This window comes from Melospiza melodia, chromosome 13 (genome assembly GCF_035770615.1).
Source record: "Melospiza melodia melodia isolate bMelMel2 chromosome 13, bMelMel2.pri, whole genome shotgun sequence".
NCBI classification, from domain to species: domain Eukaryota; kingdom Metazoa; phylum Chordata; class Aves; order Passeriformes; family Passerellidae; genus Melospiza; species Melospiza melodia.
In genome coordinates, this window is record NC_086206.1 from 22,000,518 (window position 1) to 22,027,319 (window position 26,802).

Below are 26,802 nucleotides of genomic sequence, written 5' to 3' on the forward strand. Positions count from 1 at the left end.
CTACCGCAGCGCGCCATGCGGGCGGGGGCGGGGCCGCAAACCGCGCCCTCCGCCAGGCCACGCCCCTTCCCCGGTGACCGGCGGCGGCGGCGGCGGCGGCGGCATGGCCGTGTGGACCCGGGCTTGTAAAACGGGGCTGCTGGAGCTGCTCCTGCGGGAGCGCTGGGTCCGCGTGTCCGCGGAACTGACCGGGGAAACGCTGAGCTTAACGGCGGAACCGGGCACCGGCGATCCGTCGGTGGTGAACGGCGTGGTGAACGGCAGCGCGGAGGCGGCGGCACCCGGTGGCGTGAGGAGGGTGCGGGTGGTGAAAGCGGAGGCGGGAGGGCTCGGGATCAGCATTAAGGGAGGTCGGGAGAATCGGATGCCGGTGCTGATCTCACGGATCTTCCCGGGATTGGCGGCGGAAAGGAGCGGAGCGCTCCGGTTAGGCGACGCCATCCTCGCTGTTAACGGCGTCGATCTCCGCGATGCCACCCACGATCAAGCTGTGCAGGCGCTGAAGAGAGCCGGGAGGGAGGTCATCCTTGAAGGTAACGCCTCAACCCCTTCCTCTCCCCCCGAATCCCCGGTACGGGCCCCCGGTGCTCTCCTGTCCCTCGTCCCGGTGCTCCCCCGCCGTTACCGGCTCCCACCACACCTCCCTGCCGCTGTCCCCGGACTCCCGGCCCGCCTTTGGGTCCCTTTTCCGGGTGTGGGACGCCACTCCCCCGCCCTAGTGCTGGCGCATTTCTGTGTCCCCCCAAAGCCACGGGGGCCCCCAGGTACGGGGACAGGCGCTGCGGTGTCCCCCCGGCTCGGGCTGTTCCCTCTGTGGCAGGATGGGGACCCCTCACAGCTGGGGACAAGGACAGGGTTGTGATCACTGGTTGTGTTCCTCCAGAACAGATTTGGGTCCCTCAGAGACAGATCTGGGGTCCCCCAGGACGGACTTGTTGTCCCCTGTCTGTGGTGTCCCCCCGAACAGGTTGTCCCCTATCCTTGGTGACAATGCCCGGCTGGCTGGGTGTCCCGAGGGAGGGCTGTGACCCGGGCCGTTGGTCAGGCTCTGTCCCTGTCCCTGTCCCTGCGGCTCAGCCCCCGCGGGCTCGGTGTCCCCGGGCCCTGTGCCCAGCGCAGCCGGCTCGGGGCTGGCCCGGCAGAGCCACCGGCTCCTGCCCGACCTGTTCCCGGCAGCCCGACAAGCTCGGGCAGGACCTGCCCAGCCCGGTGGGGCGGCACGGGGCTCGTGCCAGGGGGCACCGCGAGGCCACCGGTGCCGTGGGTCGGGGGGGGCTGTGCCACAGCGCTGTGGTGCCGCACACACAGTCCTGGTGTCCTGGCACGTCCATCTGTCCCCCGCTGGGTGAGGCTGCTCCATGGGCACGGCGCCCGTTGGGTACAGGGACGGTGCTGCCGCCTTGCCACACGCCCCTGGCACGCTGCAGTGGCTGAGGGGTCATGGCTGGGCTCCCTGGTGAGGGCACAGCTGGCTCGAGGTGCTTGGGCACGGCTGGGGCGCCACAGCAGGGTCAGGCTTGGTGCTGTGTTTGGGGGCTGGTGTTGGACGCAGTGAGGGTCTCCACGGGACCCTGCACTCGGCTCAGCACGTCCTTCCTCCTGCTGCCCGTCCTTCCTCCTGCTGCCCGTCCTTCCTCCTGCTGCCCAGCCGTTTGATCCTGTCCCACAGGAGCTCCAGCCCCGTGCTGTGTTTGTCCCTCGCTTCCGCCACGGGCGTGGGTGCTGTGGCTGACACCTCTTCCTTTCCCTTCCTTTCCCTTCCTTTCCCTTCCTTTCCCTTCCTTTCCCTTCCTTTCCCTTCCTTTCCCTTCCTTTCCCTTCCTTTCCCTTCCTTTCCCTTCCTTTCCCTTCCTTTCCCCTCTCACTGTGCTGGGCACAGCTGCTCCGTGGCTCTGGTGGGACCACCCCGTGCCCAGCTGCTCTCAGCAGAGCCCACGGAGGAGCTGCTGGGGGACACTGGCCGTGCCACCCAGCCCATCCCTCCTCACAGCCTGGAGCTGTGACCACCCTGGCAGGTGCCAGAGCTCCTCCCGGGCTCCGTGCCAGTGCTGGAGGGAAACCATCAGCCCTGCACGGCATCTCCGTGGGGTTTGTGTCACCCGTGCTGAGGCTGGGCTGGCCTCGGGGCCCACGCCAAGCACCTCCCCGGGCACCCACAGGCCCTGGGGGAAGGGAGCCCTTCCGCCCCGCATGGAGCTGTGGGTGCAGTGCAGACCCGGAGCACAAGCCTGGGAAAGCTGGCGGTGTTCCCTGCCGGTTGCAGGAGCTCAGTGAGCCCCGGTGAGGCCGGTGAGCCCCGGTGTGCAGCCGGAGCTGCCGCCTTCCTGCGGCGGGACAGGCCAGGGGTGCAGGCACGGCTGGGCTTCCTCTGCGGTGAGCGTGGGTGGGGCGGCAGCGCCGGTGCCGGGGGTGGTGCTGGCCCTGCCAGGGCCGCTCTGTGCTGGTCACAGCCTCGGCAGCAGCAGGAGGGGGGATTGCAGGTGCCCCCAGCTCTGGCACAAGGTGCTCCGTGTCCTGCCTGCGCCTGGATGCATCCCGCTGAAAGCAGAGCCGGTTCTGCTGCCCCACCATGGGCACGCACGGCGCTGGTCACCACGGGGCACCCACACTGCTCTGGCAGCGCCCTGGCACGGCGCTCAGGCTCCAGCCTGGCCTCACCCTCCTGGCTGCCCCGGCTCGGTGCCTGCCCCGCAGGGTCGCTGTGAGCCGCAGCCCCGCGTGCTGAGCTCCCTCCCCGCGCTGGAGGCAGCTGCCCACATCTGGCAAACATCTGCCGAGCGGCCCCGCAGCGGGAGCTGCGCTGCTGCCCGGCGCTCCCCGCCCGGCCGGAGCGGGATTAGGGGTGTGGGACGCGGTAATCCCGGGATCAGCGCGCCGGCAGCAGCTAATATTAACTCCTGTGCTGCCCACGGCAAGGGCAAGCGCCTCGTGGCTCAGCAGGGCCGGTGGAAGGCGGGGGCCGGTGTCTCCCGCCCGGTTCCATCCCTGCCGTCCCTCCCTTGCTCGCAGCCCCGCAGTGAAGCGTTGGCAGCAGCACAGCCTGGGCCCCACCAGCGGTGTCACTCCCCTTGCAGAGGGCCTGGCTGTGGCACTGTGCCGGCTCCGGGATCCTTTCAGCCCTGGTTTCCCGGTGCTGAGCAGCCCATTTGCTGTTGGGTTTGGTTTTCCCTCACGCTGCCCCATCCCTGTCCCTCGGCGCAGAGCCGGGCCGGGCGGGGGCCCAGGGCTGCTGTCAGCAGGGCGGTGCTGGGCTGGGACGCTCCGGGGGGAGCAGGGGCTGAGCTGCTGCCTCCTTCCTTCCTTCCCGGCCTGGAGAGGCGCGGGGAGCCGCGATGGCTTGGCTGCACACCCTGCTCCCCCGGCCCTGCATCGCCGGCAGGGCTGGAAACTTGGCGGGCACGGCCCTGGCTGGGCAGGATGGGCCAGGATGGGCTGCAGCCTGACCTCCCGCCCAGCACCATTGTCCTGTGGCGCCTTCCCCTTCCTACAGCCGCGCCGGCAGCGGGATGGATGAGCTGTCACCCTGTCCTTCACTCGGGACATCCCTGACCCGGACAGGGTGGGACCCCCAAGCCTTGCTGTGGGAGGGTCACGCTGCCCTGTCAGACCGATCCCGGGGCACAGGGCTGTGGTGTGGGGTGCAGGACCCTCCCGGGCCTGACTGTGCCCCCTCCCCACAGTGAAGTTCATGCGGGAGGTGACGCCCTACATCAAGAAGCCGTCGCTGGTGTCAGACCTGCCCTGGGAGGGGGCGGCCCCGCAGTCCCCCAGCCTGAGTGGCAGCGAGGACTCGGGGTCCCCCCAGCACCAGGGCCCCCGTGACCGCAAGGTGATCCCCCTCAAGATGTGCTTTGCTGCCCGGAACCTCAGCATGCCCGACCTGGAGAACAGGTGAGGGCACTGGGTGCCGTGGGGTAACCCTGCTCCCCAGAGACCCCCAGGACAGGACTGGGTCTGCTCAGTGCCAGTGTGAGGGACCCTGCACCCCATGGACACCCTGGGCACAGCTGGGGCTGCCCCTCGCTGAGGCCATGAGCCCTGCTTCGCCCCCTGAGCTGTGGAAGGGCACTCCAGAGGGTTTGGCCGGGGCCAGGGCTATGCCAAGTTCCCTCCCAGCCCCCTGGCAGCCCCTCTGCCTTAAAACGAGGGCTGAAAGCCCTGGCAGATGGAAATGCACAGCAGAAGCCCCACACCAGTGCAGCCAGTTTGCAGTGCAGGGCCCAGGCAGTGCTGGTGTCCCACCCTGGCCCTGTCCCTGTCCCACCCTGGGCCTGTCCTCGTCCCACTCTGTCCCTGTCCCCGCAGGCTGATCGAGCTGCACTCCCCGGACAGCCGGAACACGCTGGTGCTGCGCTGCCGGGACACGGCCACGGCGCACGCCTGGTTCAGCGCCCTGCACGCCAACATCACCGCGCTGCTGCCCCAGGTGCTGGCCGAGCTCAACGCCACGCTGGGCTCCGGCAGCCCCACGGCCGGGGGCCGGGAGGTGAAGCACATCGCCTGGCTGGCCGAGCAGGTACCGCTGATGGGGTGTGTGGGGTGCTCCCAGAGACAGCAGTGCCAGGGATGTGCCAAGGATGCCACCGGGGCTGTGGATGCAGCCAGAGAGCCCGGCTGGGGCTCTGGCTGTGCTGCTCTCCCATCCAGCTGTGCCCCGGTGGTGGCAGCATTTCCTGTGCCCTCAGCCCCTTCTCCCACTGGGAATTTCCAGATGGAACCCCTCATCACACCCTCCCTATTCCCTGAATTCACTGCCTGAGAGCTGTATCCAGCCTGGCAGTGTAGTAGGCAGGATCCCTGGGGGCTGCTCCTTCCGTGGTTGCCAGGATGGCAAACAAAGAGGATGTGGGACTGGGGATGTGGGTCGGGACTCTGGCTCTCACTGCTCTCTGTGCCCATCCCTGTGGGTGCTGTGGATGCTCCCTGGCAATGAGGAGCCGCTGCCCTGGGCTCCATCTGCCCGTGGGCTCAGGGCCGGGTGCCAGGGCTGTGGCTCCCCCTCACGGTGCCCGGTGCCCGGCAGGCGCGGCTGGACGGCGGGCGGCAGCAGTGGCGGCCGGTGCTCATGGCGGTGACGGAGAAGGACCTGCTGCTCTACGATGGCATGCCCTGGACCAGGGACGCCTGGGCCTCGCCCTGCCACAGCTACCCGCTGGTGGCCACCAGGTGAGCCGGGCTGGGGGCCGTGCCCGCGCCTCGGGGCAGGGATGCGGCGCCAGAGCGCCCGTGGGGTGACGCGGTGCCGGTCTCTGAGCCCGGCCATGCCCTCCCCTCCAGGCTGGTGCACTCCGGCTCCGGGCGCCGCTCGCCCGCGCTGGGCTCGGAGCTGACGTTCGCCACGCGGACGGGCTCGCGCCAGGGCGTGGAGATGCACGTGTTCCGCGTGGAGACCCACCGCGACCTGTCGGCCTGGACGCGCGTCCTGGTGCAGGGCTGCCACGCCGCCGCCGAGCTCATCAAGGAGGTGACCGTGGGTGAGTGCCGGGCCCCCACGGCTGTCCCCAGTGTCCCCAGGCCCCCCCAGGGCTGACGGCCGCGGCTGTGCCCGCAGGCTGCACGCTGGGCGGGCAGGAGGTGCAGCTCTCCATCCACTACGAGGGCGGCTTCACCATCTCCCGGGACGAGCCGGGTTCCCGCGTGCTCTTCCGCTACCCCTACGAGCGCCTGAAGATGTCTGCGGATGACGGCATCAGGACCCTCTACCTGGATTTCGGGGGCCCTGAGGGCGAGCTGGTGAGGAGGGGGCAGCAGGGCTGACCCCTGCTCTGGGGCACCCGCTGCTTCCTCCTGCTTTCCCCCATCCCTGCCCATCCCGGCTGCCCACACCCGCTGGGTTTGGCTGACTGGAGCCCCCAGCCCTGCAGTCCCCGGTGGGATGTGGGGGGCTGACACCCCTCTCCATCTCCCCCCAGGCGCTGGACCTGCACTCCTGCCCCAAGCCCATCGTCTTCGTGCTGCACACCTTCCTGTCGGCCAAAGTCACCCGCATGGGGCTGCTGGCATAGGTGCCCCAGCCCCTCGCCCTGTCACCACCAGCTGGGGGTCACGGAGGGCCCCCCAACCTCTCCTGCCCCATCGGTGCCTTGCTGGGACTGGGATCGCTGCCCTGAGAGCGCGGGAGGCTGCGGGGCTGAGCCCCTCCTGCCCCAGGCAGTGCTGCCCGGGGGGCTTGGGTTACTCACACCAGCTTTAATCCCCCCGGGGCTGAAGCCATCGCTGATCTCACCGCCTGTGCCTTGGAGCGGGGCCAGCCCGGCCCCCCCTGCCCGGGGGACCCCTGGTGCCCCCCGCTCACCTCCAGGGGAACCAGCGTCCCCCTGCCTTGGGGCCTCCCCCAAAGAGGTCACATTGTCCCCATTTGGGGCAGGGCTGGGGCTGTGGGACCCCCCATTGCTGCATGACAGGGTCCCCGTGCCCTGCTCAGGGTGGGGGGACACGTTTGTCTTACAGGGGGCACTCAGGGGGGCAGAGGGGGTGCTCTGGTCCCGGTGCCGGTCCCTGGGGCTTGGCCTCCCCCCGTGCCCCCCGGCAGTGCCCCCGGATCTCCCAAAGGCTGAACAAACGCCGTGTCTGTGCCGGGGCCGCGGGGACCCCGCGGGGCTGTCCCTCCCTGGGCAGGACATGTAGATTGATGCACTTTTCGCTTTTTGTACTTTCCCTCCCCTTGCGGCAGCTCCCACACCCTGCGGGCTGGGGGGCTCAGGTGGGACCTCCAGGGCTCCCCCCTCCCGCCGGGACCCCCACAGCCCCCGGGCAAACTCCTGCACGGGTCTCTGCCTCGGGGAGCTCTGGGGTGCTCTGGCTGCTGGCTCGGGTGCTGCCCCCTCCTTCTATTTTTGTATTCTTTGTAAATCGCTATTTATATCAGATTGCCTTTTCCAGGGGCTCCGGGTCTCATTTTGAGTCTGGTGTGGGGATGGGGGGAGGAATGAGGGTCTCTGGAAAGAGTGGGGGGATCTCTGGGGCGGGGTCTCTATGGGGATTTCTGAAGTACCGAACACACCTGCAGTGTGTGTGCAAATATCGTGCAAATACCGTGCACACAGGGGTGTGCACCTGGGCACGCACACACACGTGAAGATGTAAACACACACAGACGTGAAAATACACACACACACACACACACGCACAGACACATGTGAACATGTAAACACACACACAGACACACAAACACATGCACAAACACGCGTGAACACTCATGAACGCGCACACAAACCCACATAAATGCTTATGAATATGCACACAAACACAGACATATGAGAACATGTAAACACATCGAGAAGACATGCACAAACACACGTGGACACTCACGAACACACACATAAACACACAAACCCACACGAACAGTCACGAACACACACAAACACATGCAAACACTCATGAACGAACACACACAACCCCCCACCCACATTCACGTGTTTTTAGGGAATTCCCGCGCACTCCGAGTCCCCGGGGCGGGGCCTCAGTGGGCGTGCCCACGTCAGACCACGCCCACACGAATACAGAAATAGATTGGGGCGGGTCCTCATCAAACCACGCCCCCCGGTGGGCGTGACTCCCCGCGCGCACCGGGCGCTCCTCGGTGCAGGTTGCGGTGCCGCCAGCAGGGGGCGCGCTGCCGGGCGCAGCCGCAGTCGCTGCCGCCGCCGCCGCCGCCGCCGCCGTCCCGGGGCCGCCGGAGCGGCCGCACCGGGCGATGCGATGACAACGTCCACCCTGCAGGTACCGACCGCGGGCACCGGGACGGGGCTGGGGCTCCGGCCGCGCCGACACCGCGCCCCCTTCCCGCGGGGCTCCGCTCGGCCCGGCGGACAGGCCTCACCGGGGCCCGGCGCCGTGCCGGCCGGGGAAAGGCCTCACCCGGCCCCGGTGCCGGGCCCCGCTGAGGTCGCCCGGCCGTGCCGAGCCCCGGTGCCGGCGCGGTGGGCAGGGAGGCGGGCGCGGCGGAAGAGCCGCGGTGCGGGCGGGCCCGGCCCGGCCCCTGGCGGCGGGGAGGGCCCCGGCGGGCCCGGTGCTCACGGCGCTCCCCCCGCGCAGAAAGCCATCGACCTGGTCACCAAAGCCACCGAGGAGGACAGGGCCAAGAACTACGAGGAGGCGCTGCGGCTGTACCAGCACGCCGTGGAGTACTTCCTGCACGCCATCAAATGTGAGGCACGGCGGCGGGGGCGCGGGGGCTCCGGCGCTCGGGGGGCTCCGGTAACGCCCGCGGCTCCCCGCAGATGAGGCTCACAGCGACAAGGCCAAGGAGAGCATCCGAGCCAAGTGCGTGCAGTACCTGGACCGCGCCGAGAAGCTGAAGGAGTACCTGCGGGGCAAGGACCGGCACGGCAAGAGGCCTGTCAGGGAAGCACAGAATGACAACAAGGGGTGCGTGCGGGACGGGGGGCGAGGGATCCCCGGTCTGGCCACGGAGCTGGCAGGACCCCCCTTGCCACACCAGTGCCAGTGCTGCTCCTGAACCCTGTCCCCTGTCCCCAGGAGTGACAGTGACAGCGAGGGCGAGAACCCTGAGAAGAAGAAGTTGCAGGAGCAGCTGATGGGTGAGAGGGGCTGTGATGGGCTCGATGCTCTGGGGTTAGGAGGGATTCACTGACAGCCCTGTTTGGGGCGGCTGTGGGGAGGGGAACAGGCTGTGGGATTGGGGCCCAGGAGTGTGTTCCTGTGGGCTGCTCACCCCAAACACCTGCTGTGCTCAGGGGAGGCAGGATTGGGGGTGTGGGACTCTGGCTCTCACTGTGCCCATCTCGGTGGGGCCATGGCAGCAGAGTCACACCCTCACAGGTGCCATCATGATGGAGAAGCCCAACGTGCGGTGGAGCGACGTGGCCGGGCTGGAGGGAGCCAAGGAAGCCCTGAAGGAGGCCGTGATCCTGCCCATCAAGTTCCCACACCTGTTCACAGGTGAGGCCTGTTCACAGGTGAGGCCGTGGGGGTGGGAAGGGGCCGTGCAGGAGGTGACCCCTCTGTGGGTGACCCCAGCACGGGGCTGAGCCCGGTCTGTGCCGCAGGGAAGCGCACGCCCTGGCGCGGGATCCTGCTCTTTGGGCCGCCTGGCACCGGCAAGTCCTACCTGGCCAAGGCCGTGGCCACCGAGGCCAACAACTCCACCTTCTTCTCTGTGTCCTCCTCTGACTTGACATCGAAATGGCTGGGGGAGAGTGAGAAGTAAGTTGGCAGCAGGGACATGGCACAGCCTGGCTCCTGGTGCTCCGACAGCCAGGGTACAGAAGGGATCACCAGCTCAGGGAACCCCAGTAACAGGGCTGTTAAAGAATTGGGAGCTGCTGCCTTCAGAGAGGGAGTCTGAGCAAAGCAGTCCCTGGGCCTCTTCCTCACAACCTGTGTCCCCTCATTTTTTCAGACCTCTCAGTCCAACAGTGGCTTTAAGCTGGAGTCTTCTAACACTTTACTGGATTCTTTCTCCTTGTGTTAATTAACTGCTCTCATGCTCCTTCTTGGGGCAGCTTTGGGGCCCTCCAGAGTTGCAGCTCTTACCTGAAGGTTTCCCATCTGAGGGAAGGGGAGCAAGCTTTGAGCAGAGCCCACTCCTGCCAAGCTGTGAGCAAGTCACAATTAAACTTAACTCTACATTATTAATTTCTGATACCCTGTAATTAGATTTACTTTAATCCCCAGCAGGGTCCCACGGGGGAGCACAGTCCCTTGAAGGGCTGCACAGCCCCTGGTGTGGCACTTCCCTTGCTGCCAGCATGGGGTTCTCAGAAAGGGAGGAACGTGGGGCTGCCCTGGTGCTGCTGAGGAGGGTCTCTCAGCAGAGACCCCATCCCCTGCTCTGTTCCCAGGCTGGTGAAGAACCTGTTTGAGCTGGCGAGGCAGCACAAGCCCTCCATCATCTTCATCGATGAGGTGGACTCGCTGTGCGGCTCCCGCAACGAGAATGAGAGCGAGGCGGCGCGGCGCATCAAGACCGAGTTCCTGGTGCAGATGCAGGGTGGGTGCCTGTGCCGGGGATGGGTGGGAGCAGGATTCTCTGGGGACTCAGAATCCCTGGAGATTGTTCTGAGCCGCCTGCCTGCAGGTGTGGGGAACAGCAGCGACGGGATCCTGGTGCTGGGTGCCACCAACATCCCCTGGGTGCTGGACTCGGCCATCAGGAGAAGGTGAGCCCCACACGCGGCCCCTGTGGCAGCCCCCCAGCAGGGCTGTAGCTGGGGCTCACCCCTCGTGCCCCCAGGTTCGAGAAGAGGATCTACATCCCCCTGCCCGAGGAGGCGGCGCGGGCGCAGATGTTCCGGCTGCACCTGGGGAACACCCCGCACTCCCTGACGGACGCCAACATCCAGGAGCTGGCCCGCAAGACCGACGGCTACTCGGGGGCCGACATCAGCATCATCGTCAGGGACGCCCTGATGCAGCCCGTGCGCAAGGTGCAGTCGGCCACGCACTTCAAGAAGGTGAGTGGGGGTTGTCCCGGGCAGGGGAGGGCACTGTGGCTGCTGTCCCCACCCCAGCTCCGTGCCACGTGGCGCTGGCTCCGTGCAGGTCCGTGGTCCCTCCCGCACCACCCCCGGTGCTATCGTGGATGATCTCCTGACGCCGTGCTCGCCCGGGGACCCTGGGGCCAACGAGATGACCTGGATGGAGGTGCCCAGTGACAAGCTGATGGAGCCTGTTGTCTGCATGGTAAGTGTCCCCTCTGTGGCTTTGGCCTGGCCACTTCCCTGCTCATCCTCCAAGCCAAGGGCCAGGCAGGGCTGTGGCTCCTGGGGTGGACACAAACCCCCGGTTTACCCCCCCAGAGGAGGGCTGGGTGACAGGAAAGGGCCTTGGGTCTGCCAGGCAGCTCCCACCTGTGGTCAGCGCTGCTGCCATGGGGCAAAGGTGCCTCACTGCCATGGGGGTCCCTGTCCCACGGCCTCGCCTGGTCTGAGCCATGTCCCACCCACCTGTGTTGCAGTCAGACATGCTGCGCTCGCTGGCCACCACCCGCCCCACTGTCAATGCCGAGGATCTCCTCAAAGTGAAGAAATTCACGGAGGACTTTGGACAGGAAGGTTGAGGGGGGGCACGGGGGCTGTGGGGCTGGGGCAGCTCAGGCCCCGCTGCGCCCCCTCCCCGGTGCCAAACCGCCTGGTGTTCTCTCACTCCTGCCCCACTGCACTGCGGGACACGGCCCGGGGCTCACACTACGGGGCTGGGTCTGAGCATGGCCTGGGCAGCCGGGGCCCTCCTGGCTGCGCTCCACTCTTCTTCCTGCTCTTTTTTATTTTTTAACTTAATGCTGCTTTGGGTTCTGTCTTGTTTATATGAAAATAAAAACAATCTGAGTGCTTCAGCCAGTGCCCGGCCACTCCCCAAAGCTCTGCCCACACCAGGGGGCTCAGCCCAGCCCCACCTCCTGTTCCCCAAAATGCAATGACCCTGAGCCTCTCTCTGTCCCAAGGGGGTGGGGGTCCCTCGCACTCCAGCCTTCCCAGACAGGGATTTGTGCCTCCAGGGAGCTACTTGGATGGAGCAGCCACCAGCTGATGGCACCCAGCTGCCCACAGCCCATGTCCTGCTGTGCAGCCCCTGGGCTCCCCTCAGCCTCCCTGCCCCATCCTGGTGCCCTCTGTGCTGTGCCCATGAGCCCCAAACAAACCCCAGAGGGAAGGATGGAAGGATCCCCTGTTTGCCCCTCCCCTGCAGAGCCTTGGCAGCAGGATGTTCCTAGACCCACAAGGAATTCGCGGTGCCCAGGGCAGTGTGGGCAGGACCCCGGCTGCCTCCCCGTGCCCACCCGGGGCAGGAAGGGCCGGAGCCAGGCTGAGGCCACAGGTCTGTATTGGCTGCAATAAAGCTCAGTGGGAGCCCCCGGAGCCGCGCTGGTTTTTGCCCAGGCTCAGTCCAGCAGCTCCATCCAGCCCACGTTGGTGAAGGTGCGGCTGTCCATGCGGTCGATGAAGAGGATCCCATCCAGGTGGTCCATCTCGTGCTGGATGATCCGGGCGGCCCAGCCCGACGCCTCCCAGCTCACCGGCACCCCCAGCTCGTCCACGCCTGCGCCCGTAGCGGTGGGTTGGGGGTGATTAGGGGAAAAAGGGGGCACCCGTGTGAGCGTGGGGGGAGATGTGAGAGAACAGGGTGACTGTGTGAGAGTGGGGGACCTGCGTCTGGTGGGATCCGTGAGAGAACAGGGAACCCATCAGAGAATTAAGGGACCCGTGTGAGGGAGGGGCAGGTGCGGGGTCCCAGCCGGGACAAGGCGGGTCGGTCCGTACCGGTGACATGGACGGCCCAGTGCCGCGGGACGTAGGCGGAGAAGCCGTGGACGCTGGCGCAGCCCTCGGGGCCGGTGACGAGGCGGGTGTCCAGGACGCGGATGGCGGGGTTGACGAGGACGCGGAGCGGGAAGGGCTCGATGCGGTGCGCCTGGCGCAGCGCCGGCGGGTACCGGGCGCAGCGTGCGGGCGGCAGCTCCGCGGCGAACACCCTGAGCGGCACCCCGAGCTGCGGAGCGCTCAGCCCCAGGCACGGCCGGCCCCGCAGCCCTGCCGCCAGCGCCGCCGCCAGCCGCCGCAGCTCGGGGCCGCCCAGCTGCTCCGGGGTCACGGCGGCGGCGGCGCCGCGCAGCACCGGGGCTCCCACCTGCACCGGGGCGGCGAACGGCGGCACGGGCGGGCCCAGCACCCGGCGCCGCAGCGCCCGCCAGTAGGAGCGCTCCCGCCGGTCCCAGCCCGCCGCGTGTCCGCAGGCGCGGGCCGGGAGCAGCGCGAGCCCCGGCAGGGCCCGTCCCGGCAGGGCCCGTCCCGGCAGGGCCCGTGCCGCCGCCGCCGCCGCCGCCGCCATGGCGCACCGCGTGCGCGCGCACCCGCGCCCCGCAGCGCCCCCTGGCGGCCCCGGGCCGCTCCCGCGGGGACACGGGCGGGCAACGGCAGCCCCGCTACCCCGTGAGCACCGGGACACCCGGCAGCGCAGCCCCGCTACCCCGTGGGCTCCGGGACATCTGGCAGCGCAGCCTCCCCGGAGGGGCTCTCCCCGGGCTCGGTAGGCACAGTGGGCACGGCCGCGTGCTCCCCCTCCGGGTCCGGGACAGTCTCCGTGGGCAGCTCCTCCTCGCTCGGTGCCGGTGGAAGGAGGAAAGCCAGCGGCTCCCTGAGAGCGGCCACGTCGATGCGGCCCAGGCGGCCGAAACGCTGCAGCTGCGTGGGGGGGACACCTTGGGGATGGGGAGAGAGGGGTCAGGGGCTCTGTGGGCAACGAGACCCCACAGAGGGGGCAAGAGCAGGACAGGGTCCGCTCAGTGCCAGGGGGAAGCCATGGGTGAGCTTCCCCTGCAAGGAAAACCAAACCCTGAGATCTCACCCAGTGCCTGTGCAAGCTGTGCTGGAGGGAAAAGCACCTGGAGGCAGCGGTTCAGGTAAGGCAGCAGGTCCTCCAGGAAGGCTGTGCAAAACTGGGTAAAGAGCTCCTGCTCCCGCCCGCTGAAAGCCGCCTCCTCAGCACGGTGGAAAGCCAGGATGGTTTTGGTCACCTGGGGAGAGAGAGAGGCAGATGGGTCACCTGATGACAGCCATGTGCCCAGGTGGGTAAGAAGGCCGATGGCACCTGGCTTGTACCAGCAGCAGCGTGGCCACAGGCCCAGAGAAGCGCCCATCTTCCTGTGCTGGGCATTGGTGATGCCACACCTGGAATCCTGGGGTCAGTTCTGGGACACTAAGATACATGTTGTGGGGCTGGAGTGTATCCAGGGAAGGGAATGGAGCTGGAAAAGGAGCTGAAGCACAAGGAGAAGCTGGGGGGGGGGTTACCATGGAGAAAAAGAGGCTTGAGAGGGACCTTCTCACTCTCCACTACCCCCTGACAGAAGGGGCAGCCAGGGTGGGGCTGGGCTCTGCTCCCAAAGAACAAGGGACTGCACAAGAAGAAATAGCCTCAAGTTGTGCTACAGGAAGTTTAAGCTGGATATGAGGAAAATTTCTTCAGGGGAAGAGCTGTCCAGCCCTGGCACAGGGCAGTGGTAGAATCCCCATCCCTGGGGAGATTTAGCAGCTGCGTGGATGTGGCACTTGAGGACATGGGTTAGGGGTGGACTTGGCAGTGCAGGGGGAGTGGTTGGACTGGATGATCTCAGAGCTTTCCCAGCCCATGCAGAACAAACCCAGCCCATGATCTTCCAGGACAAGTCCCAGCTCCCTCCCCAGACTCACCTCACCAAGGGCACTGTCCAGGCAGGCGGTGACGTCTTGTGCCAGGGCGATGGGGCAGCACAGCCGCAGGTCATTGAAGGCCACGAGGAGCCCGTTGAGGAAGCAGGCAAGGGGTGGGAAGTCCAGCAGCACCATGGGGGGCTGCAGCGTTCCAGGCTGGGCTGTGGGCACCGGCACTCCTGCCCCGCCGCCCAGCACGGCCGGGGCCGAGATCAGCGTGTAGGAATTCATCTCCTCCCGGAATTTCTCCACCGCCTCCTCCACCGCCTTGCTGAAGGCGTCGGCGGCCACGCGCTGGAAGAGGGGGGCCAGCTGCCCGCGGAAATCCACGCCCACCCTGCTGAAGGACAGCCCGAAGTACATGCACTGCCCCAGCAGCGAGTCCAGCCGGCCGCCCACGCCGCGCTCCAGGTCGCGCCGCAGCGTGCGCAGGAACTCGGAGACCTTCTGCAGCACCCAGCTGTGGAAGATGGCCCCCTCGCCCGGCGCCGCCGCCTCGGCCGGCACCAGCGGCTCCTCGTCCGAGAAGATGGCGCGGTACTGGGTGACGATGTCGAACAGGTGCACGCGGCACGCCTCGATGGTCTTGGTGATGTGCACGTAGGGGTCGTGGTCGGGGATGGAGGCCTGCATGGAGCGCAGCCAGGCGTCCCGCGCCTGCAGGAACTTGACGCGCAGCTCGGCCTCGGTGAGCACGTCCATGCGGCGCAGGAAGCCGATGACGCGCAGGCAGGCGGGCAGCGCGATGTTGGTGCGCAGCTGCTGGATCAGCTGGTTCAGCATCAGCTGCGCCGACTGGCGCACCTCGTCCACGATGCCCTGGGGAACACAGAGCCTTCAGGCAGCTACAGGCACGGGGCAGCACGGGGGTCACCTGGATCGCAGGGTGGGACAACACCGGGTTCAGTCACAGGGCACAGATAGTGCCAGGCTCACCTGGATAACGGGGATGCTGCTGTGCTTCCTCTCCAGCCTGCGCACGTAGGCCGTGAGCTCCAGCGCCTCCTCGTAGTAGCCGTTCCGGACACAGGTGTCCATGAGCTGCGGGATCTCCAGGATCTCCAGGATCTCCGTGTGCCGGTTCAGCGTCAGGCTGTTCATGCGCCGGCTGCAGGCGATGGCCTCGGCATCGCGCATGAAGGTCCTGCGGGCCGGGGTGGCATCAGCAGAGAGCCCTCCCTGCAGCGGGTGGGTCCCCGCACCCTGCCATCCATACCGGCCGCTCCCAGTCGGCCCGACCCTCAGTGGGCTCCGCACGTTTCGCTCCCCAGCCCAGTCCCGGCCCTTGCCCGCCGCTCCCCGTGCCCGGTGCCCGTCCCGTACCGGCAGGCCTCCTGCAGCGCGGGCAGCCGCTCCAGCAGGCTGCCGAGGCGGCTCTCGATGCCGCCGAAGCCGCGGCCGGCGCGGCCGGTGCACTCGGCGGAGCGGATGAAGGCTCGGTAGTGCTCGAAGGCGAGGCGGCGCGTCTCGGCCCCGACCCGCTCCCGCTCCGCCGCCAACCGCGCCGGCTCCCGGCCCAGCTCCGCCAGCCCCAGCGCCGCCAGCTCCGACACATAAGCGGCGAGCTCGGGGCCGCCGGGCGCCGCCGGGCCGCGCAGACAGGCCAGCAGCCGCGCCTCCTCCGCCGCCGCCGCCATCGCCGCCGCCGCCGCGTCACCTCCGGGCCCGCCGGTTCCGGATCCGTCACTTCCGCTACCGCCGGTTCCGGTCCGGTCACTTCCGGCCCGGGCGGCCCCGCGTGTGCGGCGCGGCGCGGGAGATGCGGCCGCTCACGGAGGCGGAGACGCGGGCGGTGTTCGAGAAGCTCGGGAAATAGTGAGGGGCCGGCAGCGAGGGGATCGGGAGGGCTGGGCCGGCGGGATGCGGGGATCGGGCACGGGGACAGCATGGGCACCGGGAGGACTGGGCCGGCTGGATCCTGGGGAAGGAGGAGACCGGGGGGACCAAGGGGGTGGTGGCACCGAGGATCGGGCGGCGGAGCGGGAGCGCCGGGTCCCGGCTGTCCCGCGGCACGAGGGGCCGGGCCGGGCTCACGGGTCTGTCCTGCAGCATCGGGGAGAACATCCAGCTGCTGGTGGACCGGCCCGATGGCACCTACTGCTTCCGCCTGCACCGGGACCGCGTGTACTACCTGAGGTGAGTGCTGGGAGGGCGAGGAGCGGGGCGGTCCCGGTGCGGCCCGGCCGAGCCCAGCACTGCCCCGCTCCCGCAGTGAGAAGCTGCTGAAGCTGGCGGCCAGCGTGCCCCGGGAGAGCCTGGTGGCCCCGGGCACCTGCTTCGGGAAGTTCACCAAGTCCCAGAAGTTCCGGCTCAGCGTCACGGCCCTGGACTACCTCGCGCCCTACGCCAAGGTGGGTCCCGGCCCCTCGCAGCCCCATGGCCCCTCACAGCCCCATGGCCCCTCACATCCCCTCACAGCCCCTCACAGCCCTACAGCCCTTCAGAGCCCCGTGGCCCTGAGTGGCTCTTACAGCCCTGAGTGGTCCCTCACAGCCCCTCACGGCCCCTGCCCACCCTGCGGCCCCTCACAGCCCTGCCCCTCTCCCGCAGTACAAGGTGTGGGTGAAGCCGGGCTCCGAGCAGTCCTTCCTCTATGGGAACCACGTGCTGAAGTCGGGGCTGGGCCGCATCACGGAGAGCACGGCGCAGTACCAGGGTGTGGTGGTGTACTCCATGGCCGACGTCCCGCTGGTGAGTGCCCGGGCCCCGCCGGAGCTGAGGGGGGATAGGGAATGGGGCACCCTCCCTCACATCCCCTTCACCCCCAGGGCTTCGGGGTGGCTGCCAAGTCCACGCAGGAGTGCCGCAAGGTTGACCCCCTGGCCATCGTGGTGTTCCACCAAGCCGACGTTGGGGAGTACGTGCGGAACGAGGACACGCTGACATGAGGGACCTCGGGGACCCCCAGGGACCCTTGTGCTCTGTGTGTGAGTGTTCTGGGCTGGCACGGACTGTGTCCTGCACCGTGGGTGTGGGAAGCCCACCCAGAGTGGGAGGGAAGTGTGGGGAGCTGCCAGCACAGAGCCCTCAGGGGGCTGCCTCCAGTGCGGGAGGACGGGCCCTGGCCCCAGCCCTGTCACATAAAGCCTGATCCTTTTTTCAGTGCCTGTTGTCTGGTGTGGAGTTTCGGGGGGAGTCAGTCCTTGCTCCTCCTGTGGGGAATGTGACACACTGGGGTGTGTTTGGGGGGATTGATGAGGTTGGGGGGAGCCTCAGAGGGAGGATGAGCTTCAGGGGAGGGAGGGAGGGAGGGACCAGCAGCTTTTAGTCTCACAGAGGCTGGATGGCTTTAGCAGGCAGTAGTTGCTCCCCGGCCTCTGCCAGGGCTTCCTTTATTGGGAGTCTGGTAGAAAAAGCCCCTTAAGACACCAACAGTGGGTAGGGATGTGACAAACCCACACAGCTCGCAGAACTCAGGTGACAGCATGGCCTTTGACTTTTCTCGGGGTGATGCCAGGGCTAGAGCTGAGGCAGGAGCAGGGGGAACTCTCCAGCCTCCTCCTGGAAGCAGAATCCAGCCTCTGCTCCTACTCTGTGGTGGGACAGTGGCAGCCAGGTCACCTGGCTCTGCAGGGCATCCCTGCCCTGCTCTAGCACCTCTGGCTGCCCGAGGTTTGGGCATGGAAGAGGCGCTTGAGGAAGCAGAGCTGCAGCACCCCGGACAGGACAATGACACAGCTCTGGGCCATGGACCACCAGTTGATGTAGTTGTAGTTGGACTCCAGGAGGAAGGAGTCAGCCCATTTCCTCATCCGGGCAAAGTTGTAGAAGCGCCACATGTGGAAGGTGTGCATGTGCAGCTTCTGGATGCTCGCCTGCAGGAGAGGCAGAGCCGTGCTCAGAGCTGCCCCAGGGGCTCAGTGCTGCACTCAGCCCGAGCAAAGGCCCTGCTCAGGACATGCCCAGCCCTGCTCTGCTGGGACACCCTGACCCTCACCCCAATCGCCTCCAGGGTGTCGTTCAGCTCCTTCTTCTCTGCTGGCTGCTTGTGCTCCATGTTGAAGTCATCGTAGTACACACCAAAGTTGAGATACACCTGCATTAAGCCAAAGTGGTTCTGGTGGTTGTCCAGGCAGAGCTGGTAGAAACCTGCAGAGGGAAGGGGGCTGTTGGTCCCTGGTGGAAGGGCCCCAGGCAGACACATCCCGAGTGCTCAGCCCCCCAGGAGCAGTGGGTGCTCTGGGGAGCCCTGGCTGGGCAGGCTCAGAGCTGCTGTAGGGGCTGGGGCTCACCCGTGTCCTTGGTGAGGAAGTTGATCTGTCCTCGCACGTCCTGGGACACTCCCAGCTGGAAGCCATTGGGGTCACTCGCTGTCACCAGGATGCTCCTGCTGTTCCCAATCCCCGTCGCCCGCTGGACCTGGAGGCAGGGGACACCCGAGGGGGATTTGTGGGTCCTGTTGGGTGGGGATGGAGCTGTGCCCAGCCCTGAGGACGTGTTCCTGTGGGGCTGCACAGAGCTGGGGGAAAGCTGCCACTGCCAGGCACAGCCATGCCCTGGCTCTCCTTCAGGCAGCCCAGTGTAAACAGGAGATGAAAGGGCTGGAGTTTCCCTGTGGGAAGGGGGCAGGGCTCAGGGACACACCATGCCAGGCTGTGCCACAGCCTCTGGCCAGGCAGTGCAGGGCAGAGCTTCCAACAGTGCCAGAGCTCCCAGCACCTCTTCATGAGCTTAAATCAGGTAGTTTCAAAAATGCATGGGATTGATGAGGGATAGGGATTAGGGTGGTTATATTGGGAAGATATTCTTTCTTGAGGTGAGAGTGGGGAGACTCTGGCACAGGGTGCTCAGAGCAGCTGTGGCTGTCCCATCCCTGCAACTGTCAACCCTCAGGTTGGACAGGGCTTGGAGCAATCTGGAAAAATGGAAGGTGTCCCTGCCCACGGCAGGGGATGGAAGGAAATGAGCTTTAAGATCCCTCCAACCCAAACAGTTCCGTGATACTGCCTTAAGAAAGGCACAGTCCCTGAGGTGCCACAGGAGCAGCACGGGCTGGATCCAGCCCAGCCTTCCCCTGGCTGTGTCAGCCATGTCCCAGGCCACGTGCCCAGCACCCACCTCGTAGCTGAAGAAGAAGTTTCCTCCCTGGTGTGAGAACTGCCAGAAGCACTCGGCGGTGCCGGCGGGGACGACGATGGCGAAGTCGTAGCGGTCGGCGCCGCGGAACAGCGGCTCCTGGCTGGAGCCACCACTCAGGGGCTCTGTCCTGGGGCAGCCAGCGGGGCCCAGCAGAGCCAGGAGCAGCAGCAGCAGCATCCTCCTGCTCCCCGGGGCTGCAGCACTGGCTCCCCACGCAGAGCAGGGCAGGGCAGGGCAGTGTGAGGCACGGGGTAATCATTAACCACAGCACGGCCGCCGTGGCCCAAGGTGATCTGAGAGAGCTGCAGCTCCGACACCTGCACTGCCAGGGCAAGAACAGGACACAGCTCCTGCCTATGGGGCACCACCAACTGGCACTGCCCCACATCTCTGACTGGTGCTCCTGCTGCCCACAGCTCTCCAGGGAAGGGATTTATGGAAGGGGAGGAAAATGCGTGGCCACAGCCAGGGGACAAGGGACACTCAGTGCAGCACCTGCAGCTGAAGGACAGAGGGGGAAGCAGCTGGTCCTAGACAAGACTTCTCCCAGCCCTGGCTTTGCTGAACAGCAGCCAAGAGAAACTTAAAAACTAAATTTAGCAAGTGCCCCTGTATCACACCTGACCTAACCCAGAAACTCCTGGTTCCCATGTGCACCAGCATGTCACAGCTCCAGGGCAGTGCTGCTTCTGCCCCAGCATTTCCACCCACAAGGCAGAAATTCACACTTTCACAACTCTTGAACAAGAGCGTGTTCTTAAACAAGAAAGGAGCTTTATTTTACAAATGAGCTGTTCCAGCTTTGGCACTTGAAGGCAGGAACATGTGGCACCCTTGGAGCTCACACACAGCAAGGGTATTACCAGGAAAAGTCCAAAGAAAACATGACCAAAGTCAGACAAAATAAAAATTTCAGCATGGAAACACCAAATAGATCCAAGTACTGAAGCACAAAGTAATTTTAGCTTTTTTAAGCCTCAGAGCTGGAAGGAAGGAATTTCTCCTCACACGTTAGTCCCCCATTAATGGGGAAAAAAACAAACCCAACAAATAGATCCTCTTGCCTGGATCTCTTCTCCACAGAAGTGCTGGGACTCAGTGCTGCCTGTTCCACAAGGGAGTGATGGCAAACAGGTGAGACAAGTGATTCAGTGAACAGACAACAAACAAAAAAGGTCACCTACGAGACCATCCTCACACCTGAGCAGAGCAGACAGCTGGGATTCATTCCAGAGGCTGCAGTGGCCAGGTGGACAAAAGTCTCAATCTAGATTCATGCTGGGAGGCTGCACAGCCCCTGCCATGTGCAGCACGCTGATCTCTGCAGAGCCAGCTGGAGCACAAAGCTCCTGGTTCCTCTCTGTCATGGTTCTGCTGTCAGAGGGACTTCCCACACTGGCACAGACTGCACCCTGGGCCAGCTTCCAAAACACAAACTGAGGTCCAAAAACCAAAAGAAAGTCCTGTGGCTCCAACTCAGAGCATTCCCAGTTTCTTCATGGTCCGCCAGCGGTCCTTGATCATCACAGAGGTGCGGTTCCTGAAGGGGAACTTGAGGCAGATGGTTTTCCACCTCCCTTCCCCGTACTTCTTCACCCCTTCCTTGATCCACTCGCTCTCCTCCATGGTCCATTTCTGCAAAGAGCAAGGAAGCAGCTGCGTGGCAGAGCCTGCTGCCCTCATCACCCGTGCCAGGAGCAGCAGGGAGGGCACACAGGTCCTGGCAGCTCACACAACACCCCAGCACTGCAGATGTGCAGCAGCTGCCTTCCCAGGGACCAGGAGAGGTCCTGGTGGCACCAATGTGGGACCTGCTCCTGGCTAACAGCTGCCAGATGTGTGTCCCTCACCTGAACAACCTCTCAGCATGAGGGAACTTGGCAAACCTTGCTTTAACCAAAGGGACCTGAGGCACATTCCCAGTGCCCTGCAGGCAGGACAGGCCCAGCTCCAGCCTCTCTTATCATGGAGACTGCAGGGCCTGCTGCAAGCACCCAAGGCTCCACATACCTGTTTCTTGGAGCCAGAGTTGTTGGAGGCTTTGCTTTTCCCAAGTGATGCTGGAAAACAAGGGAGAGAGTTACATTATGATTTGGGAGGTACAGACCTCCCTGAGAGGCTGCCGTGTGCCTAACTGCTGAGCTGTGCAGTCAGAGCACCCTGTGACAGCAATACACCCCAATTCCTTGATGCCAGCCTCCCCACAGGATTTCTGGTTTCAAAATTCAGCCCCCCAGGCAGCAGCAGGACCCCTGTGAGTGACCCCCTGCCAGGCCTAGCACAGGTGATCCCTGCCAGGGAGACTCTCATACCTGCATTTGCAAAGAGCTCCTCCTCATCACTCCAGCTGTCCTTCTCCTCTGTGCCACAGGAGCTGTTCCACCTTCCTTGGAAGGACCTGAAATCAGGTGAGGGTTTACTTTACTATACTGGCTCAGGAAAAGGTGCTTTGGGGAGCAGGTGCAGGGCCACCAAGCAAGCAGAGCCAGCCCCTGGACACTGTATTTCTTAACAGGTGGGAAGCAAGAGAAGGATGGTCCTACAGACTGGCCAGGGATGCTGAAAGTGGGAGAAGTGTGGAAAAACATGTGTTCCTTGTACTGGAATCACCTGCCAGGACCAGCTGCAGCACCTCACTAGCAGCAGGACCTGAACATTTTCTCCGTTAACCCAGAATTAATTTTAAAGCCAAACATAAGGGCAAGAGAGGGTTTGCTGTGCCCAGTTCCACGTGGGCTGGAGGGCAAGGTCAACACTCATCTGGAGACACAGGGCAAGGGTTTGGTGCTCAGGCCACCAACACCAGCAAGACAAGTCTGGGGGCAGAGCAGACAATAGCACACGAGAGCGGCTTCATACTTCTCACTCTGGGCAGACAAGGGCTCCTCAGGCACTTTGGGAGCAGGTTTGGAGGCAGAAGAGACCACGTGCTCCTGGGAAGAGTCGGGGCACTCGCTCGACTTGCTGGACGAGCCGTCCAACTCCACGATCAGATTGCTTATGCTGAACAAGTTTTTGATGTTATGGGGTATTTCAGGAGGCTCTGAGGTCTCAGAAGCTTGATTCTCCACTTCTCTGCATCTCTTGGTTCTGTGGGATACAGAAGGAGACAGTTGCTTGGGGGAAGGCAAGTCTGTTTGGTCCAGCTTGGTGAAAAGGGCGTCCGAGTCCCCGGAGTCCGACAGGATCTTGAAAGCTTCTCTCAGAACAGAAATCCCATACGAGGTTACAGCTCCAGGGGGCTGCCTATAAAATAAACACAACCAGGAGGCTTGTAGGGAAACTGCCAAGGGAGCTCTGCTGCCCAGAATGCAGCCTTGCCCTCCACTGGCATCCCCAACTCCTGGCCCTGCAGTGCAAATCCATGGAAAGGGGCATTCCCAACCCTCCAGCACTCCCTCCCACACAGCACAGTGCCCCAGGTGTGGGCAGCACGCCTTCCTGCCCTTCCCAGTGCTGCTCCATGTCACTGCAGCACTTCCTTCAGCAACTGACCCAAACCACCTCAACACCTTCCCAGGATCCACCTCTGGGCTGGCCTGGGCAGGCATTTGGGGAATTAGGAGCTGCCTGGACACAGGGGATTACCCCTGGGAAGAGACCTTGAGGCCAACTGCATCCACAATCCAGAGGCAGAGTGCTGTGCCCACCTTGGTGATTCCCTGGTGGACACCCTGGGGGGATCAGGGGCTGCTGCTGGTTCTTTAGCTACTTCCATGGGCTCTGGAGTGCCCTTCAGGATCTCATATGCTGCTGGTAAGTGTTCAGGTGTTGCTGCTGGGTCAGTGGCTACTTCCATAGGTTCCACAGCTGCTGCAGAGCCACCGGCTTCTTCCGTCATCTCTGGAGCTGCTGTGGGAGCTGCTGGGCTGGCAGCTCCCTCCAGGTCTTCTGCTGCTCCTGCAAGCTCTGGAGCTCTGGCTGGGCCCTCTGCCCTTGCCAAGGCCTCTAGAGAGTTGGTTGGGCCCTCTGCCCTGGCTGCGTTCTCTGGAGCTGCTGCCTGGTCCTTCAGCCCATCTGCAGGCTCAGGGGTCCCCAGCGAGGATTTTGCTTTGCCGGCGTGCTCAGAGTCCAAAGTCTTTTTCAATAACTGAAAACAGAGAGAGCACAGCACATTACAGACACGATTCCTTGTGCTCCCATTCCATTTCAACCCCTCCCAAGGGTGTTCAATGGATGGAACAGTTTGTCTGACCATATGAGCCCCTTAGGAAGGGCTGGATTTAGAGGGCTGCAGGTCACGCACCGTCAGCAGCGCCGGCTCCGAGTCGTCCATGTAGCTGCGCAGGAACTCAAAGATGCTCTGCTGGAACTCCTCGTAGGAGAAGTTCTTGACCTTTGGATGAGAGAGATTCTTCTCCCGGATCACAGCCAGCCACTCATTCCTCTTCTTCTGGAGAAGGATTCATAGGATCAGGTGAGAACACTGAGCAGGGACAGGGCAATCAGTGCCAGCCACAGCAAGGGTGTGGGCAAGGATGGGCCTCTCCTGCTGGGCATTCTCCAGGCACAGCCAGTTAACACCGAGATGAGGCTGGGAAAAGGCCAGGGGAACAGGACGGGAGCAGCAGAACCACCTTATTTCAGGAACTCTCCTTGCCTGCAGTGCCCAAGCTCCCTACTGCCCGAAGGAACAGGAATGGGGACTCCTGCTGTGCCCAGAACCTGTTGGAAACTGAGCTGGAGGCTCATCAAGGGATAAATGGTGATGCCTGGAGGGCTTGTGAGGAAAGCTGAGTGACAGGGGTGACAACCAAGGTGCCAACCCAAACAGGCAGCACTGGGGGACTGAGGGACCAGCACTCCAGCAGGATTGCTTCCATTTTGGCCTTCTCATCCCAAACCTCCCAGGCCACATCTGACCCCCTCTGGACACACTAGCAGCTCCCACTTCATCCCAGCACAGACTCACTTGGTTCCTGGGCTCCTTCCCCATGTGCTTCTTAACGATGTCAGAAGCTTTTTCAAACTCCTTGTTTCTGATACACACAACAACAGCCTGCAGATGAGAACAAGAACAGGACAGACTGAAGCAGGCACAAGAGCAGCTCAGTGCCAGCTCCACTCAGAACTCCCCATCACTGCAGGGAGGAGCTTGCACACAGTGAGAGAACCCCACACGTGAGGCAGCTCCCACCAGCACCCACACGAGACAAAAACTGCACCATGTATTTAGTGAGAAAGGAAAGGATCTTACAGCTTCCTTCACCATTTTCTGCACAGCCTCCATCGTCCTGTCTGCCACAGAGAACTCCTCACGGATGAAGTCCAGGACCAGCATGGCCGACTCCAGGGGGGTCAGCTCTGACTCCTTGTCGAAGGTGCAATCTGGAAGAGGCAGGGCAGCACTTCGGAAGCCGAGACAAAGCAGAGTCACCAGCCCGGTGGGTTTGCCAGTCCCGGTCGCTGCTCCCGGTCCCCCAGACAGACAGACAGACAGACATGAGAGCCCCTCCTCACTCGCGGGGACCCGCACGGCCCCAGCCCAGGGCCCAGCTCTGTGCAGGGGCAGCTCCGGGAGCGGCGGGCACACGGACATGGAACGGGGGAAGCAGGGGCAGGCTGCACAGAGCAGGAACGGGGCTGCACGGAGCACCGGGGCCGCAGAACGGGCCGCGCACCTACCGAGGTTCTCGCCCTCCTCGACCCGCGACAGCAGCTGCATGATGCGGAGCATCTGCGCCATGTCCGGCTCCCGCTCCAGCGGCCGCACGAGCAGCGCTGTGGGACAAACGGCTAGTCAGGGCTGCGGCCCGCTCCGGGAGCCGCGGGCACCCCCGGGCCCGGCCCAGCCGCTCCCCGCCCGGTCCCGCGCACCCTGCATGATGTCGCGGAACTGGCGGAAATCCCGGTTGCGCCCGGAGCGGTAGGCCTCGATGGCCCGGTGGAAGTAGAACTGCAGGACCCAGCGGTTCACGGTCTTCTCAGGGAGCGCCGCCATCCCGGCCCGGTCAGGCTCGGGGTCGCGGTCGCCCTCGGTGTCCCGGTCCCGCTCCGTGTCCCGCTCCCGCCTCGCCGGGCGTCGCGTCGCCATACCGCTAGGCCCCAGCGCGCCGGAAGTGACGACACCAACGCGGCACCACGGGACTCTCGGCGCGCTGCCTTATGTAGAGGCCTCCTCGCCTACAACTCCCGGCGTGCACCGCACAAACTCCGCCGCGCCTACAGCTCCCGGCGTGCATCCCACCAACTCCGCCGCGCCTACAGCTCCCGGCGTGCACCGCACAAACTCCGCCGCGCCTACAGCTCCCGGCGTGCATACCGCCAACTCCGCTATGCCTACAGCTCCCGGCGTGCCCCGCGCCAACTCCGCCACGCCTATAGCTCCCGGCGTGCCCCGCGCCAAAGCCGCCACGCCTACAGCTCCCGGCGTGCCCCGCTCCAAGTCAGCCACGCCTACAGCTCCCGGCGTGCCCCGCGCCAAAGCCGCCGGTTAACGTTGTCGCCGTCTGGCGGCCGGGAGGGGAATGGCGGGTCCCGGCGGGAAGGGCAGCGGGAGCGGCGCGGGCGGGGGCAGAGCCGGGGGCACAGGCGGGGGCACAGCCGCTCCCTGCGGGCTCGGGGTCGGCCCGCTGCCCGTCCCCCGGCACCCACAGCAGTGAAACGCCCACCTGTAAGTGCTGGGGCCCCTGAGCGAATGTGTCACCTGAGCAGGCCTGGCTGTGTTAAACTCGTGTCACCCGCAGCTGGCAGTGCCACCCTGCCAGGGCACGCCTGGGTTTTTGCCTTTTTCTGGAATTCAGAACACCCCCCGCTCTCCTGTGCTCTGCGCTCCAGCCTCCTGCCGGTCCCCCTCACCTGGAACAGCAAACCGGGTCCCTGGGCAGGATTTTGGGGCCTGGGCTGTCCCACAGTCACTCAGACCTGGGGTAATGAATTCCAAGCCCTGTCTTCCCAGCGAGCTCCCTAAATCCCAAACAGAACTGGGGCCTGGAGCTGATCCTCGGCATCACGGGGTGGCTCCTCGGCCCAGGGGACATTGCCGACTCTGGCCTGCAGGCTCTCTCACCTGAGATGGAAAAGCACGTGAAAATTCCTCTGGCATGAGGTGATCTGGGATCCTCCCTTCCCTCTGCCCCAGGCCAGGACAGGAGGAAACACACATGGGAAAAATCCGTGTGTCAGACGGAAAACAGAAAAACTGGGAGGGATTTTTATTGGCAAACAAAGGAAGATAAAAATAATAATGTGTGTGAGGCAGAGGGGTCACCTGGGGCGGGGGCTGCCCTGGGGAGCAGGGTGGGAGCGGGACACGCTTGGAATGCCCTGAAGGATGTGACACCCACAGGCAGACCTGCTTCCCATGAGATCCCAAGGTCTCTGCAGGGTTTGGATGGGGTTGTGACGTGACAGATGTCACGAGAGCAGAGCTGGACAAGGTGACAATTCCCGAAGTGTTTCTGGAGTGGGGAGGGCACAGCATTGGCACCCAGTCCAGGCTTCCCTCCCTCACCACTCCAGGGCCTGCCTTAGCCAGCAGTGTGGTAACAGCACCCAGGGCTGGAAAACAGGGCTGGAACAGTGAATTCCAGAGAAAATGCAAAAATGAACGCACTGCTTTGCTCCCTGA

At 64.6% G+C, this 26,802-nt stretch overlaps 6 protein-coding genes across 9 annotated transcripts; 3 read left to right on the plus strand and 3 right to left on the minus strand.

Annotated features, from left to right (window-relative positions):
- The first annotated feature begins 15 nt into the window (after positions 1–15).
- On the plus strand, positions 16–6,878 carry SNTB2 (syntrophin beta 2). Its single transcript, XM_063168235.1, is given in 8 exon segments — positions 16–47; positions 49–533; positions 3,681–3,891; positions 4,306–4,516; positions 5,024–5,166; positions 5,278–5,474; positions 5,552–5,733; positions 5,913–6,878. Coding segments are annotated over 8 exon segments (1,554 nt in total). The 3' UTR covers positions 6,006–6,878.
- A 763-nt stretch (positions 6,879–7,641) lies between these two features.
- Positions 7,642–11,299, plus strand: VPS4A (vacuolar protein sorting 4 homolog A). Its single transcript, XM_063168239.1, has 11 exons — positions 7,642–7,722; positions 8,038–8,149; positions 8,223–8,370; positions 8,482–8,543; positions 8,785–8,904; positions 9,012–9,168; positions 9,807–9,955; positions 10,043–10,124; positions 10,199–10,418; positions 10,507–10,647; positions 10,922–11,299. The coding sequence occupies exons 1-11, from the start codon at positions 7,702–7,704 to the stop codon at positions 11,021–11,023; spliced, it is 1,314 nt and encodes a 437-aa protein (XP_063024309.1). The 5' UTR covers positions 7,642–7,701; the 3' UTR covers positions 11,024–11,299.
- A 471-nt stretch (positions 11,300–11,770) lies between these two features.
- COG8 (component of oligomeric golgi complex 8) lies at positions 11,771–15,790 on the minus strand. Of its 2 annotated transcripts, XM_063168238.1 has the most exons (6): positions 15,477–15,790; positions 15,090–15,297; positions 14,154–14,972; positions 13,309–13,477; positions 12,955–13,162; positions 11,771–11,975 (listed from the first exon to the last, which is right to left on the minus strand). In XM_063168238.1, the coding sequence occupies exons 1-6, from the start codon at positions 15,788–15,790 to the stop codon at positions 11,846–11,848; spliced, it is 1,848 nt and encodes a 615-aa protein (XP_063024308.1). In that variant the 3' UTR covers positions 11,771–11,845. The 2 variants fall into 2 exon arrangements, with proteins under 2 accessions (XP_063024308.1, XP_063024306.1); XM_063168236.1 differs by lacking the exon at positions 11,771–11,975 and having other exon boundaries at positions 12,834–13,162.
- Positions 15,791–15,858: 68 nt separating this feature from the next.
- Positions 15,859–17,258, plus strand: NIP7 (nucleolar pre-rRNA processing protein NIP7). Its single transcript, XM_063167587.1, has 5 exons — positions 15,859–15,968; positions 16,203–16,289; positions 16,366–16,504; positions 16,704–16,844; positions 16,922–17,258. Exons 1-5 carry the CDS (start codon positions 15,913–15,915, stop codon positions 17,039–17,041), a joined length of 543 nt encoding a protein of 180 aa, XP_063023657.1. The 5' UTR covers positions 15,859–15,912; the 3' UTR covers positions 17,042–17,258.
- A 182-nt stretch (positions 17,259–17,440) lies between these two features.
- Positions 17,441–19,525, minus strand: TMED6 (transmembrane p24 trafficking protein 6). Its single transcript, XM_063168243.1, has 4 exons — positions 19,212–19,525; positions 18,386–18,512; positions 18,091–18,242; positions 17,441–17,968 (listed from the first exon to the last, which is right to left on the minus strand). Exons 1-4 carry the CDS (start codon positions 19,407–19,409, stop codon positions 17,744–17,746), a joined length of 702 nt encoding a protein of 233 aa, XP_063024313.1. The 5' UTR covers positions 19,410–19,525; the 3' UTR covers positions 17,441–17,743.
- A 459-nt stretch (positions 19,526–19,984) lies between these two features.
- TERF2 (telomeric repeat binding factor 2) lies at positions 19,985–25,275 on the minus strand. Of its 3 annotated transcripts, none has more exons than XM_063168241.1 (10): positions 25,050–25,275; positions 24,858–24,953; positions 24,430–24,560; positions 24,145–24,231; positions 23,479–23,622; positions 22,883–23,322; positions 22,092–22,478; positions 21,545–21,630; positions 21,243–21,292; positions 19,985–20,867 (listed from the first exon to the last, which is right to left on the minus strand). In XM_063168241.1, the coding sequence occupies exons 1-10, from the start codon at positions 25,264–25,266 to the stop codon at positions 20,709–20,711; spliced, it is 1,797 nt and encodes a 598-aa protein (XP_063024311.1). In that variant the 5' UTR covers positions 25,267–25,275; the 3' UTR covers positions 19,985–20,708. The 3 variants fall into 3 exon arrangements, with proteins under 3 accessions (XP_063024311.1, XP_063024312.1, XP_063024310.1); XM_063168242.1 differs by having other exon boundaries at positions 22,092–22,322; positions 23,479–23,625; XM_063168240.1 differs by having other exon boundaries at positions 23,479–23,625.
- Between the last annotated feature and the right edge of the window lie 1,527 nt (positions 25,276–26,802).